Source organism: Mustelus asterias, chromosome 3, assembly GCF_964213995.1.
Source record: "Mustelus asterias chromosome 3, sMusAst1.hap1.1, whole genome shotgun sequence".
Taxonomy (NCBI): domain Eukaryota; kingdom Metazoa; phylum Chordata; class Chondrichthyes; order Carcharhiniformes; family Triakidae; genus Mustelus; species Mustelus asterias.
Window position 1 is genome coordinate 140,932,478 of NC_135803.1, and position 16,461 is coordinate 140,948,938.

At 40.1% G+C, this 16,461-nt stretch overlaps 1 protein-coding gene across 12 annotated transcripts in view; it reads right to left on the bottom strand.

The window, feature by feature from the left end:
* Positions 1–3,214: 3,214 nt before the first annotated feature.
* The window catches only part of pbrm1 (polybromo 1), a 67,498-nt gene continuing 54,251 nt past the window's right edge, over positions 3,215–16,461 (bottom strand). For 6 of the 12 annotated variants that reach the window (XM_078209788.1, XM_078209787.1, XM_078209785.1 and 3 more), the window contains 4 exons: positions 12,373–12,510; positions 9,448–9,527; positions 9,023–9,251; positions 3,215–3,763 (listed from right to left, as the gene is read on the bottom strand). In XM_078209788.1, coding sequence (XP_078065914.1) covers positions 3,597–3,763; positions 9,023–9,251; positions 9,448–9,527; positions 12,373–12,510 — 614 coding nt within the window. In that variant the 3' untranslated portion in view covers positions 3,215–3,596. The remainder of the gene's footprint in view (positions 3,764–9,022; positions 9,252–9,447; positions 9,528–12,372; positions 12,511–16,461) is intronic. The other 6 variants (XM_078209786.1, XM_078209783.1, XM_078209793.1 and 3 more) reach the window with 3 other exon arrangements.

The window sequence follows — 16,461 nt, forward strand, 5'->3', positions numbered from 1 at the left end:
GTTCCTCACCACTTCCCGCCTCCAACTTCCACTTCCCCTGCAGTTCTGGGAAAGCAATGCACCAGGAAGGCAAAGATATTCTGCATCAAATGGTGCAAGTGTGGGGACATATCGGATTCTTAAGCGGATTGACAGGGTAAATGCTAAGCGGATGTTTCCTCTCATGGGGGAATCTAGGACCAGGCATAGTCTCAGAATAAAGGTGCACCAATTTAAGACTGAGATTAGGAGGAATTTCTTCTCTCTTATTTTTTTTTGTTGACTTTGAGTGCAGTTTCTGGGATTAATTTAGGGCATTGTGATGTTAGTGTAGGTTTAAGAATTTTAAAAAATCATGTTCTCTGAAGTTTGTAAGCAGAGCTTTTGGTTTCATTGTGGCACCAACTGTTAAAAGCCATTTTACTGTTTCTTCAATGGCTTAAATGCAGTTTTGTTTATTTTTACTCTGGGCCTCAGGTGCTTTCTGGGATTTGTTTTATGATCCTGCATTGTTAGGCGGAAGACTGGTCAGCAGGTCATGTGTTTAGGACAGTTTTTTTCTTCATAGTGAATTCAAGGTTTCATTTTCAGTTTGGCTGCTGGCTGTAGTTTTAGTTTAGAAGGGGTGTGGACATCAGACTGAAAAGCAGTATTTCTTTCTCTCTCTGGTATTGGAAATTCTGCTGGCTAGCCTTCCTGATTGAAAATTCTGCTGTTGGTGTTTTGCTAGCTAGTACCTATCTGTCTTTCTCTCCCTGGTGTTTACCCCCAGGGGGAAGTTGTTTTGACTTCAAGAGAACTGCAGCATTCAACCAAAGGACTAAGTTCTGGCTTCGCTTAAGCATTTGTCGTTACTGTGTTAAGTCTGTGGCAAGCGTTTTGTTTATGGGGAAGTTTGTTTGATTGGAACATTACATATATTTGTCAAAGGTTATACAATATCATGAGTTTTTTCTCTTGTTTATAATTGGTAAAAGTTATTGCTAATTTTTTTTCCATATGTTAACTGTATTCTTCAATAAACTTTGATAAAAAGCTCCCGAGTGGGTCAGTTGAATCATACCTGAAGTGAAACATCTCATGCTCACCCTAGCCAAATTCAAATTGCAAAATTCATGATCCAGGCAGACTTCATAAAACACTTTGGAGTTTCTGACCTGAATTACAACAGCATTAAAGCAGAGGCAAACAAACCATAAGTGTCCATTTCCCTATTTATGTTGGTAGTTAACCGCAGGTTTCATACTGAGATTGCTGAAGAAGAAAGAGAGATGGGGTTATGAATTGACAATTTTCTTTACGTTAGAAAACAATTGGAAAAACTTTTGGAGGTTCTGTGTTTATCTCTAATGTTGGGTGCTTTTTGTATAAGTATTATGGGGGCGATTGTCTGGACCCGTGTTCCTCAGCGCATATGGCACTAAGGCCAGAGTATCATGCGAAATGGACTAAATGTGATTTGTGCTGGAGAGAACCTCTTTCAGGGTGTGCGGAGGGATCACATTTAGTGATAGGGGTGTGGTGTTTTGCTGGGCATTCCAGAAGCATAGGTCTTTCTCCTGCAGGGGGTAAAATGCCAGTGGCATTAGGCCCTTAAGTAAAATTTCAGACAGATCGGTGACAGGTGGGTAAGTGGCAGGAAAGCCACTGCTGGATTTTAAGTGCCCCCCGCCACCCACAAACCCAACCCACCGGTGAGGGAGCATAAAATCCAACTCATAGGCAGGGAGCCAAGGTTCAGGAATTAATCCACATCTATATACTCCAGGCTGGGTCCTCTGAATGCAGATTAGTGGTAAATCTGGACCAACAATAATACAACAATGTAGTACTTTAACATAATGGAAGCATACATTTCATTCTCACAGAGCCAGATTTTAATGGGTTCAAAACTTTTTCTGCTCAAAGTTTCATAAGTAATCGTGTTCTCATAATTTAACAAATAATATTCAGTGGTATTACCATTGCTGAATCCCCCACTGTTAACATTTTGGGAGGTTACCATTGATCAGAAACTGAACTGGACTAGCCATATAAATATTGTGGCTACAAGAGCAGCTCAGAAGCCAGGAGTCCTGTGGCAAATGACTCACCTCTTGAATCTCCAAAGCCTATCCACCATCTACAAGAGTCAACTCAGGACTGTGATGGAATACTCTTCACTTGCCTGGATTAGTGCAGCTCCAACAACACTCAAGAAGCTCAATACCATTCAGGAAAAAGCCTGTTTGATTGGCATACTATCCACAAACATTCACTCCCTCCACCACAGATGCACAGTGGTAGCAGTGTGTACCATCTACAAGATACACTGGAGGAATTCATCAAGACTCCTTAGTCAGCACCTTCCAAAGCCACAATCATTACCATCTAGAAGGACAGGGACAGTAGTCATATGGGAACACCACCACCACCTGGAAGTTCCCCTCAGTCGCTCAACACCCTTAAATGGAAATATATTGCCGTTCCTTCACTGTTGCTGGGTCAAAATCCTGGAACTCCCTTCAGTTCAAGAAGGCAGCTCACTAAAACCTTCTTAAAGGCAATTAGGGATGGGCAATAAATGCTGGCCTAGCCAGCGATGTCCATAAGAATGAATATTAAAAAAAGTCAAGACATATTAAATTTCAATGAGAAAAAAAAGTGTGATCTTTTTTTTAGGTATCTTTTCACAGTGAAAACAATTAAAATTTGTTGATTGACAAACCGTTTCAGATAGACTGCAAAAACATATTGCATATTTGGAGAGGAATCTGCTGCATTTATGTTATTTACAGTCATATTTAAGTTGTGTATGAAGCATCCATCTTGCACTTCAACAGTACAATGGAGTGTTACAGTTAGAGTAATTTTTCCAATATACATTTTGTTGTGATGTGTGCCTTTAGAGAGCAATCCTTCGGCTTAATTGTATGCTAATTGTGTTTCTGAGGCTCATTTTGGTGGGAATTATAGAAGGCTTGGACCACAGGATTCAATTCATTCATATGTTTACATGATCTTGGCTACATTTTTCAAAGACAATTATACATGTGTGATCTAGATTAACTGGTATCAATTAAGTAACTGCGTGTTCATAAATTGCCTATAGACAAGCGATATTGTTTAACAGCGAACAAAGGAATGGAAAACATCTGATTGAGATCAAGCTATATCAATTCCAAGTGGATAAAATTATAAGATGTAATAAAATCACTTCACAATTAGAAAAATGAGACCTAAACACTCGTGCTGCTTGGACGTACTTTCCTTTTTTATTAATGAAAAATGTTCAAATTAGACTCATTATAACACAAATGTACCGAGCAAGCATACTTATCCTCCCAAGTACCAGTGAAAAAATTAAACTGAATTCTATACAGGGGATAGAATCAGTGCAAAAATATAATAGCGTTTCCCGTAAGACCATAGCAGAGTCTAACAATAGTAAATTGAAATGTCCAGTGACAGCTTATTTTAAAAAGTCTTTATAAAAACAAATACAATTTGACCATACAAGAAATGCAGTCAAATAAATTGTACTACCATTTCTCCATAGTTTCTAAAACACACAGCCACACTTTTCACATAACTCTTGCATCATAACAAATGGTGGTAATGGAACAGGAATTCAGGCATTATTCCAGACTGTATGCATGCCGAATATTTAGTGTGTCCCGGAGCATGATGTCACGTAGTCGCCACAGTGCATCAACCATGGTTGTATGAGCACCTTTACTTTTTAACCAGTGAGAGGGCAACCGACTCTCTTGCTCTTTTGTAAGGTGGACATCTTGCCTTCTTGCTGCAAAGGAACATAAGGCAATGTGATATTTGTACTTGTTAATTTCACTACCACTTTGGGCAGGTGAGGATCAAGGTTGAAAAACCAGGTCACAGCATGGCTCCTTCATATAAAATTGGAAATTAAAACAGAAAATTCTGGAAATACTCAGCAGCTCAAGCAGCATCGGCAGGGAGAAACAATGATCCTTCAACAAAACTGAGGAAAGATTGAAATCTACACTTCTAATGGAAGGGCTAGAATCAACCCGAAACATTGAGACAGAATTCCCCAGCACGCCCCCCAACGGCGTGTTTACCAGCAGTGGAGACGGTGCTTCACCGGCTGCTGGTGGGATCTTCTGCCGAAGTCAACAGAAATTTACATTCCTTGCTCATGTTGCCATCAGGGAACCCAGTGTGCAGGTTGACCTCCGTGGGAATGGAAGACCCCGCTGGCCGGAAGGGCTGGAGAATTCCATCCATTAACTCTTATTTCTCTCCACAGCTGCTGCCTGCCCTGCTGAGTATTTCCAGTATTTTCTGTTTTTATTTCATGGTCCCACAAAGCCATGCTGGAATTGATAATTACTAACTTCTGAAATATATTAAAAATCTTCAGCCAGGAACAATAACACATTTAAAAATTCCAATTTATAAAATGCAGTGGAGTAGGGATTTCTTTTAGTTATTGAACGTCAACTCAAATGTTGTCAGCCAATGTTGGGCTTGCCAGAATTTTTACTTTAAGAAGGAGGAAGACATTTTGGGGCAAGTTTTGTGAAGCTACTTTTCCTCCCAGATTCTCAGGGATTCATTTTAGCAACATGAAAATCATTTTTAACAACTGGGAAGCTAGGGGAAGGGGGATGCATGTGCTCAATACACTGATCTGCTATTGGAATGAATGCTGCCTTGCTGAATTACTTTTACATTTCAAGGAATGAATTAAGGAAAATCTTTAAAAAGCATGAGTGGACAATACCATTTCAGTTTTGTTCCACACCAGCATAGGAGCATGGGGGTGTGGTGTCGGTTAGCTCAGTTTGCCGGACGGTTGGTTCATGATGCAGAGGGACGCCAGCTGCGCGAATTCAATTCCCATAACGGCTGAGGTTATTCATGAAGGTCTGCCTTCTCAAACTTGCCTGAGGTGTGGTAATCCTCAGATTAAATCACCACCAGTCAGCTCTCCTTCTCAAAGGGAGCCTATGGTCATCTGGGACTATACCGACTTTACTTACTTTATAGGAGCAGGATTGGGCATTTAGCCCCGAAAGTGAGATTCAGCATTCAGTTGAGGTCATGACTGATCGGTGACCTAACCCTGTATACCCACTTTTCCTCAAATTGCTTAATATCTTTCGCTGACAAAAATCTCTAAACCTCAGTCATCTGGCATCAATTTGTGAAAGAGAATTCCACATCTCTACCACCATGCCTGTAGAACTGTTTCCTAATTTCACTTCTGAATGGTCTAGCTCTATTTTTAGACCAGGCCCTTTGGTCTAAGACTCCCTAACCAGTGGGAATAGTTTCTTTCCGAATACCCTCTATATACTTAATACCTTGAAAACTTTGATCAAATTAGCCCTTAACCTTCTAATTTCCAGGGAATGCAACCCTAGTTTGTGTAATGTCTCAATGTGATTGAACACAAGAGCAGATATCATTCTGGTAAATCTGTGCTTCATTTCCTCCAAGACCAATATATCCTTTCTAAGGTGTGGTGCCTGGAACTGCTTGCAGTACTCTAGGTGTGGTATAACTAGAGCTTTGTTTGGCAGAAGCATGACTCTGCCTCTTGTATTCTATTCCTCAACATACAAGGTATAAAGTATTCCATTAGCTGTTTTAATTGCTTACTTTACCTGTTCATGAGATTTTAATGATCTGTGTATCTAGACCAAGTCACTTTGAACTTCCACTCGTTCTAACTTTTCATCATTTAGAAAATAATCTGTTCTATCCTCTTTAGGTGGGTGACCTCACATTTGCCTACACTGAAATCCATTTGCCATTGTTACAATTCGTCAGCCCACTGGCCCAATTGATCAAGATCCCGTTGCAATTGGAGATAACTTTCTTCACTGTCCACTATGCCACCAATCTTAGTGTCATCTGCAAACTTACTAACCATGCCGCCTATATTCTCATCCAAATCATTAATATAAATGACAAATAACAGTGGACCCAGCACTGGTCCGTGAGGCACACCGCTGGTCACAGGCCGTCAGTTTGAAAAACAACTCTCTACAACCACCCTCTGGCTTCTGTCAAGAAGCCAATTTTGTATCCATTTAGATACCTCACCCTGGATCCTGTGAGATTTAACCTTATGCAACAACCTACCATGTAGTACCTTGTCAAAGGCCTTGCTAAAGTCCACGTAGACAACATCAACTGCACTGCCTTCATCTACCTTCTTGGTTACCCCTTCAAAAAACTCAATTAATTTGTGAGACATGATTTTCCACTCACAAAGCCGTGCTGACTGTCCCTAATCAGTCCTTGCGTCTCTAAATGCCTGTAGATCCTGTCTCTCAAAATACCGTCCAACAATTTACCCACCACAGATGTGATGCTCACTTGCCTATAGTTCCCAGGCTTTTCCTTGCAGCCCTTTTTAAACAAAGGCATAACATTTGCCACTCTCCAATCTTCAGGCACCTCACCCGTGACTCCTCTGTCTGTAAGTTCTTACTGATTTGGTATCTTTTGTCAGTTAGGTGGTGCATTCTCTTAAGAGATATCTGAAGCTGGCAGAGTTGAGAGCTGCTCTCTCCCTCTCGCGATTTGAAAGATGGCAGTTCTTCAGCTGCTCTCCTTGTTTTATCCCCTGCACTCACTTTTATACCTGTGATGACCTATCAATTTTCCTACAATACGATTGGTTTGATGTTGTCAACACCATCAAATTCAAATTTGATAGGTTCAGGGTAGCTGAGTGCCTCCTTTAAATTGATTGGGCTAAATAAAAAAAAGGTTGTCTTGTCAAGACTACTGCTTGACTTTTTGATACAGACTTTGAAGAAAATAAAGAACGTAGGAAGGAACTTAAGGAAGGAGTTAGGAGGGCTAAAAGGGGTTATGAAAAGTCCTTGGCAAACAAGATTAAGAAAAATCTTAAGGCATTTTATACGTACGTAAAGAGCAGGAGGGTAGCCAAGGAAAGGGTTGGTCCACTCAAGGATAGTGGAACCAGAGGAAATGGGCGAGATACTAAATGAATACTTTGCCTCAGTATTCACCAAAGAGAGGGACTTGATGGATGAGGAGCCTAGTGTAGAGTGCGAAGATATTCTGGGTCATGTTGATATCAAAAAGGAGGTGGTATTAGGCATCTTAAAAAGTATTAAAGTAGATAGGTCCTCAGGGCCTGTTGGGATCTATCCCAGAATACTGAGGGAGGCAAGGGTGGAAATTGCTGGGGTCGTGACAAAAATCTCTGTATCCTCATTGGCTACAGGTGAAGTTCCAGAGGACTGGAGGATAGCCAATGTTATTCCATTGGTTAAGAAGGGCAGCAGAGATAATCCAGGAAATTATAGGCCAGTGAGCTTTACATCACTGATAGGGAAATTATTGAAAAAGATTCTTAGGGACAGGATTTACTCACATTTGGAAACAAATGGACTTATTGGTGATAGACAGCATGGTTGTGTGAAGGGGAAGTCGTGCCTCACTAACTTGATCGAGTTTTTTGAGGAAGTAACGAAGATGATAGATGGGGGAAAAGGCAGTGGATGTTGTATACATGGAAAGTATCTCATGGTAGACTGGTATGAAAGATGAAGTCACACAGGATCAGAGGAGAGCTGGCAAGATGGATATAGAACTGGCTTGGCCAAAGAAGACAGAGGGTAGCAGTAGAGAGGTGCTTTTCTGAATGGAAGGCTGTGACTAGCAGTGTTCCACAGGGATCAGTTCTGGAACCTTTGTTGTTCGTAGTATATATAAATGATTTGGAGAAAAATGTAGCTGGTCTGATTAGTAAGTTCGCAGACGACACTAAAATTGGCGGAGTTGCGGATAGTGAAGAGGATTATCAGAGGATACAGCAAGATACAGACTGTTTGGAGACTTGGGCGGAGAAATGGCAGATGGAGTTTAATCCGGACAAATGAGACATAATGCATTGTGGAAGGTCTAATTAATGCATGTAGGAATTATATAGTAAATGGTAGAACCCTTAGGAGTATTGACAGGCAGAGAGATCAGGGCGTACATGTCCACCGATCACTGAAAGTGGCAACGCAGGTGGATAAGGTAGTCAAGAAGGCATACGGCATGCTTGCCTTCATCGGTCAGGGCATTGAGTATAAAAATTCGCAGGTTATGCTGCAACTGCACAGAACCTTAGTTAGGCCTCATTTAGAATATTGTATACAATTCTGGTCGCCACACTACCAGAAGGATGTGGATGCTTTGGAGAGGGTACAGAAGAGGTTGCCTGGTCAAGAGGGTACTAGCTATGAGGAGAGGTTGGATAAACTCAGTTTGTTCTCACTGGAATGATGGAGGTTGAGGGGTGACCTGATAGAGGTCTACAAGATTATGAGTGGCATGGACAGAGTGGATATTCAGATGCTCTTTCTTAGGGTAGAAAAGTCAAGTACTAGCGCATATAGGTTTTAGGTGTGTGGGGAAAAGTTTAGAGGAGATGTGCGAGGCAAGTTTTTTTTACACAGAGGGTGGTGAATGTCTGGAATGCGCTGCCTGGGGAGGTGGTGGGAGCAGGTATGATGGTGGCATTTAAGGGGCAACTAGACGAATACATGAATAGGATGGGAATGGAAGGATACAGGTTCCGTAAGTGCGTATGGTTTTAGTTTCGGCGGGCATGATCGGTGCAGGCTTGGAGGGCCGAAGGACCTGTTCCTGTGCTGTACTTTTCTTTGTTCTAAATGTTTCAGCTTGGACTCTGTATGTACTTTGCATTTTAAACCTCCAAGCAGTGAAACAAAATACCAGCTTCTAAAGGGACACCGCAATTTTTTTCCCTCCAGCATTTTTACAATTTTTTACATCTTTACCAACATCAAATTCCAACTCCAACTTCACAAACTCAACTTCACAACACCGTAGTTTTGCCCAATTAGAACTGTGGAAATAATGAAACTTTAAAAAAAATCTTATAAATTGCTAAGCAACACATATTTATCATTTCATGTCAGCTGCTGGAACATCTCAAGCAACATAGCTCATGTTTTGTTTGTAAAAGCTGCACTAATTAATGATGTCCGTTATGCACTTATTAATTACTTGCATTGTATTTTACCTGAAAGGGACTGGTCCCACTTGCTGACAGTATTAGAGTCGGCACTGAGCCCCTCAATATATCTCAGGTAAGCTTCTGAGTGTAGTAACCGCTGAGTCTTTGGTGGAGGAGCTACAAACATTGGTGTTGATGGCTGTTGCTGGATCGTCTGTTGAGCTGTAACTTGCTGTGTAGGATACGGAGGTGGAGCCTGCTGACCCTGAGGTCCAAGATTAGGATGAATACCAATCTAAAACAGTCATTGTTGTAAATATTAAGACATTGAGATATACTATATTAAAATTACAGATCTGAGTTTTTAATGGTTTAAGTGTGGTGTATTTTTTTAATAAACGGGATTGATTTACTCATATATTACAAGGCCATTATATCCCACATAAATAAATCTAAATTGGGAAAGTACCCAATCAAATATCTTGTTTTACCTGCTGTCCATACGGAGTTCCTGTAGTGGTAACAGTCGGTGATCCTCCCACCATGGTAGTCACACTCTGACCTATAACACCTGCAGTTTCAACGGAATACATTTCAGGGAATTATAAACATTTAAATGAAATTTAATTCATACCTAACCAAACATTCACTACACTTGCTGTATTTTGATAAAGTAACTGTGCTAAAAAACATTTTATATCTGCTTTTTGATCTCGGCTAACCTTTTGAAAATTTAGCCTGTATTTGACAATAACTCCTTTCTACAGAAGGAATGAGAGCAGGTGGGGCCATTTAACCATTAAGCCTGCTCCTACAACAAATTCACAGCTGATCTTCTACTTCAACTCCACTTTCCCACCTTATTCCCACATCCCTTGGCTGTTTAAAAATCTGTCAATCTCAGTCTTGAATATATTCAACAATTTAGCAGCATAGCATTCTAAAGTGGAGAAGTCCAAAAGATTCACTACTCTGAATGAAAACATTTCTCTCTGCCTCAGTCCTAAATTGTCGACCTCTTGTCCCGAGACTGTGACCCTTGATTCTTCTATCATATGAAATAGTCTCTCAATTTAGTTGAATTTTAATTAGGAAAACAATTAATCAGTGGTGACATTTGTTGAGTAGTGCCAAGTGTTAGGTTCCACACCCCTTCCATTGTTAAGTTTTGAATCCTATCCTTGCTGGGAGATGCTGAGTGGCCTTGTGATTCTCCACAGGGACAAAGTTATTCCCAAGTCCCTGGCAGCTAGTCTAAAGCAACATTTGTGAAAACCTTGGTGTAGGTTACCCGCTCTCCCTCAGATACTGTGTAACTCTCTTCAAAAACCAGTGAGAAAATACAGATTTCATACACTTTCCAAAGTGGGAAAGTACAAAAAGCACTGGTTATGTCAGATTTAATATGTAGCCTCAGCCTATAAACTCTAACGTGAAGCTATTTTGTGCGCTTTGGATGCAAAATGAGTAGCACCTTAAATAATTTCCAAAATAAAATAACACAATTCAGACTGAGTGTAACAATTAAATGCAAAACTTTGAGTTTCATTTAATATTCACTTCAAAGTTTTAAAGTAAAGTTGCATTTTTTGTGCCATGTTTAAAGTTTTTTTGCAGAAATTAACCACTATTGTGCTTTCCAATGTCAGCATCAACTAAGACAGCAGCTACTGTGGTTGTCCGCCACATGATGCACTGATAGGAAATCGAGTGTTCTTTCTTATATTGGAAAGCAAAAGACTGACAAAGTGTACGTGGAATGATAGTGGGGCCAGCTGACTAAATAATGCTGAAAATATTGAAGAGTGCCCTGATTGTGCTACTGCTGTCTTATTTGGCAGCCTGGTAACTTCTATCACTAATTGCTTAGCCCGATTGTGCACATTAAGTGGTAGAGCAAAATAATCAACTGTGACATCTCTAAGCATGACAAGACCTTGATTGAGTTCAAGCTATGCTATGTAGGACATACAATCTTTATGGGAAATTCTAGGATGTTAAAAAAGATACTGTACAGCTAGCTGGAACGTGCCAACAGGAAGCAGGGAGGGTAGCTCCCTAACCTAACTCTACAGAATATTAATTCTGACAGCTGGAAAAATCTTATAACTGACTGCACAAGTGGGTAAGCAGCAAGATGTTGTCAGGTAGTATCAGTATCATTAGGCCTGTGCAACAGCCAAATATGTTTAAGTACTGGGCAATGATCATCTCCAACAAGAGAAAATCTAACCATTGCCCCTTGACATTCAATGGCATTATCATCACTGAATCCCCCACTATCAACAGAAACTGAGCTGGACTAACCACATAAAGACTGCGGCTATGAGACAAGATCATAAGATGAGAGAAGGCTAGGAATCCTGCGGCGAGTAACTCACCTCCTGACTCCCGAAAGCTTATTCACCATTTACGAGATACCAGTCAGGAATGTGATGGAATACTCTCCACTTGCCTGGATGAGCACAGCGCCAACAATGCGCAAGAAGCTCAACACCATTCAGGAACAAACCGCCTGCCTAATTTCCATAAACATTCATCCCTCCATCACCGACCAACAGTGGCAGCTGTGTGCACCATCTATCTACAAGATTCACTGCAGGAACTCACCAAGGCTCCTTAGGCAGCACCTTCTAATTCCACAACCATTACCATCTAGAAGGGTAAAGGCAGCAGACGCATAGGAACACCACCACCTGGAAGTTCCCTGCCAAGTCACTCACCATCCTGACTAGGAAATATATCACTGTGCTTTCACTGTTGCTGGGTCAAAATCCTGGAACTCCCTCCCTAACAGCACCGTCAGTGTACCTACACACAGGGACTGTAGCAGTTCAAGAAGGTATCTCACCACTGTCTTCTCAAGGATAATTAGGGATGGGCAATAAATACTGTCCAAGCCAGCAATGGCTATATCCTGTGAATGAATAAAAAAAATTCCCTCAACTTCTGCCTTTATGTCTTGAACCCAGCAAATTATCACTGGCTCCCATCCTTTGGTATATCTCTTTCTTGGCTCCTTAAAGTTGCAGGGCTGGACACCTCAATGTACCTGGAGTGCAAATGATGATTGGTCATCAATTGCTTTCTTAAACTAATTAAATAATTGGGAAGTTTAAAATTTATTATATTATTTCAGCAGAACAGCAGAAAATGACAATTTGGTCAAAAAATGCATCAGTACTTTGAAAATCAAAAATATACTAAGAAATTAGTACACATTATTTGGTAAAGACAGGCCCCAAGGTAGTTAATATTTTTTCCCCAATTTCCAAAATAAAAATTTCAGTGAAAGGCATAATCATAATTATTCTGTAGTCATCTCTTGTGGTAATGTACATAATTAGTATCAATGATTTTTAAAAGCAGGATGAGACATTATAAATAAGATAATGATTTAGCAATGATGTTCTTACCCAATGGTTGAATGCCTGGGGGAAGGTGGGGTAGTGGAGGCACCCCAGGGTGAAGTGGCTGCATGCTGCCCAAGCTGGCCATGCCATCAACTGGGCCTTGTAATGGTGGCATGCCCTGTGGGTAGCCACCTATCATGCCTTAAAGGATAACAACAAATTTCAAACATGCATCAAGGATGTCAATAACATGCAATACAGTCTGCATCAATGCTCCCTCTAAATTAGGTGTGCAAATTTTGTAAGAAACCTTTCTCGCATTATAAAAATAATGCTGGATCAGAAATATTAGCATGCACCAATAAAGGAAGATAATCCTTTTCAATTTGTGACTTGTTTCACAATTCATAAATATGTAAATTTGTGAAAACTTAGAGGGAATCTTGGTCTGCATAATGAAGCATGCACTACAAACTAATGGATGAGGAGACCTAAAACTACTTGAAGGAATGGACATTATTAGTATGTGGTGATATGACAACACGAGTAATAAATGAACATATGCACATTTTACCAAGTATTTGCATGGTAATAAAATGTGTTTGCTCACATCTCTACGTAGTCTACTTTGAAAATCTAATTTTCTGACTGAAAAGTTGAATTACCTACCTTTGATAGGGTCTTCTCCATTTTCTGAATATTATCCATCACATACCAAAGTCCTGTCATCCAATGAAGGAGAAAACACAGGGATATTTTCCCTTTAACACATTTTCAGTGTTAAATTAAGGTAAGTCACATGATTCATCCTCTTTCTACAATCCAGTTCTTTTTCACCCAATGAAGCAAAGCAGTAAGGCATGCAAGTATGAAATCAGATCAAACAACTTTGTTTATAGACATGGTCAGATTAGAGGACAGCAGAGAGCCTGGTATGTGGAGGATAACATCATTCAAAGGAGGAGAGTGCCTACTGAAGATTGATGACCTGTATTTTTTCTTCCTCAGTTATTTTCCACATACTATAGGATAATTCACATAACTGTCAGATGAGAAGGTCATCTTTTGGTTTGGCTCAGTAATCTGAAATAATTGTGTATCCTATTTAGCTTGTAAATCTAAACATTAAAGTTTGGTTTGAAAATGTTTCCAAGGAGCGCTCTTGCTTCTGCTATTTGAATCAACTCTTAGGGTTTCGTCTCGGCTTTTACCCAGAAGTACTGATGTAGAATAAGTTTTGCAAATGACTTCATACTTGTCTTTGCTCAAAAATACACAAAAAATAAAAAACGGTTCTGAAGAAGTCATCCGACTTGAAACATTTCTCTCTCCACAGATGCTGTCAGACTTCAATTTTCCCAGCCTTCTCTATTTTTATTTTAGATTTCCAGTATCCGCAGTATTTCGCTTTCATTTTAATGCAAACATTGTTAATTTGTGGAAATGTTTTCTCTTATCCACTAAGCATTATTAAAAGCCATTTTAGCATGAACCTCTATACTTGTCAGACATATAGGGGTGAATTTTACCGTCCCGCCCACCACGAGAATCAGAGTGGGTGAGGGGCAGACCATGGAAAGATCCGTTGACCTCGGGCGGGATTTTCCGGTTTCGGGGCAAGTAAGGCCAGAAAATCCCGCCCATAAAGTCCAAGACAGATAGCACCACGACAATTTATACCAAAAAACTGAAGATTATAGGTCCCACTAGCCCTCAAATCAAAATGAAAAATTGATAACGCTCATCATGCATTAAAAAAAACCGAATGCGGCTATTTTCAAGTTTAAACTTGAGGTCAAAGAAAATCATAGTTCCAAACTCATGCTTTAGTTTCTGCACTAGAAGGTTCAAATTAGAATTGAAAGCCTAATAAAATAATACATTTTTCAAAGTTTCTTTAATAATGAAGGTATGAAGATACTTGGTGATGGTTCCCCCAGCAACATATTGCCATTCCTTCTTTGTTGCTGGATCAAAATATTGGATCTCCTTACCTATCATTACTGTGGGGGTGCCTTCACTGCAAGGATAGCAGCGATTCAAACACGGCTCACTAACATCTTTTCAAGGGGAACAAGGTGTGGGCAATAAATACTGGCCTTGCTACTGACATCCCCATCCCCAGAATGAATTTAATTTAATTTTCATAGGGAAAACTTGTGCATATTGATAAATAGATGACTTGAACTATTGTAAACATTCTAAAGAATGAAAAATATTGCAGTGACTTGGTGTTCAATTTTGTGACTCTATAAATGTGTCTTTAAAAATATTCCTATTGGAATGCTTTTAAAAATTATGAAGTATACGGGCTGAATTTGTGTCTAGATCTGGAAGCATACATTTTGGTGCATGAATAGCCAAATTTTATTTTGAAGGATAGTGTAGTATTGATGGGCTAGGCTCCTTCTAAGGTAATGTTTTATACATTTTCTAAAATGGAAGAAATTAGAGCAAATATTGTTTGTCAAATGCAACTCCTCTTTAATCAAAAGTCCTGAAATGAAAATTTCCCAATATCATGACTGATTGTTTAAAAAAGCAACCCATATTTGACTGATTATGGACCAAATTCTGGAAAAAGCTGCAAGCCTGCCCCGCCATTCAATAAGATCATGACTGATCTGAAGTGGATCCGTTCCACTTACCCGCCTGATCCCCATAACCCCTAATTGCCTTACCGATCAGGAATCCATCTATCCGTGATTTAAACATATTCAACGAGGTAGCCTCCACCACTTCAAAATTCAGTTGGATCGATGGCTAGTGTGTGGTTCAGAATAATGCCATCAGCATGGGTTCGATTCCCATTTTAGCTGAGGTAGACTTGGTACCTGCCTCTCATTCTGCCCCCGAGAGTTGAAGGCAATGGCAAACCACCACTGACAAAAAAAACTGACAAATAAAACAGCTCAGGGTAAAGCATCAGCAGATAATGGGCTCAGGGCCTGCCTCCCTCACTCATGGAATAGCACTGTATTTACCTACCACAGGATAGAAATGACAGATTTATAAACCTTTGCAATCACATAGATTAAATATTTCAATACAAAAAATACGTGTAAGCACAGAGTAGGTCAGAGGCTAGGACTTCTGCGGTGAGTAACAAACCTCCTGACTCCCCAAAGCTTGTTCACCATCTACAATGCATAAGTCAGGAGTGTGATGGAACATTCTTCACTTGTCTGGATGAGTGCATCTCCAACAGCACTCAAGGAGCTTGACACCATCCAGGATAAAGCAGCCTGCTTGATTGCTATCCCTTCCACAAACATTCAATCCTTCCACCACCGACGAACAGTGGCAGCAGTATACAATTTACAAGATACACTGCAGGAACTCACCAAGGTTCATTAGGCAACATCTAAGGAATGCTTACATGCTTTCCTTCTAGAAGGACAAGGGCTGCAGATACCTGGGAACACCATCTTCCTGGAGGATCCCCTCTGAGTCACTCAACACCCTGACTTGGAAATATATCACTGTTCCTTCACCGTCACTGGGTCAAAATCCTGGATTTCCCTCCCTAACAGCACTGTGGGTGTACTTACATCTCAGAGATTGCAGTGGTTCAAGAAGGCAGCTCCCCACCACCTTCTTAAGGGCAACTAGGGATGGCAATGAATGCTGGCCTGGCCAGTGACGCCCACATTCCATAAATGAATTAAAAAAGGACAAAATCTGTTACAATTGAAACGGCAAGCCGAAGGTTATTTATCTAAAAATTAACAACCAATCAAGAGAAATTCTAGGAATAAACAATGGTGTAACAAAAGCATCACAATTTTGTAATTATCAACAACCACATAACTATAGCAGATGTTAGAAAAAGAACTGCAAAATAACCTGAGCAAATGGAATCATGTGACTTAACCTGACTGTTAAAATCATCTTTAAGATCGTTATCCCTGTGATTTTCCTGTTGGATGACTGGACCATTCCTATGTATGTGGAAGATAACAATGAGGGAAAAATATTGCTAGATTACAACCAATGTACAACTTAATCAAATGAATTCAAAACTCATGTACATGTGGTTAACCTTTAGCAATGGTTAGCAACAGCTTGTAAGTAACATTTTATTGTTCTTGACCTTGTAATATAACTATTTGCTTATGAGATATAGGGATTTAAAAAAATCAAGTTTTCCAA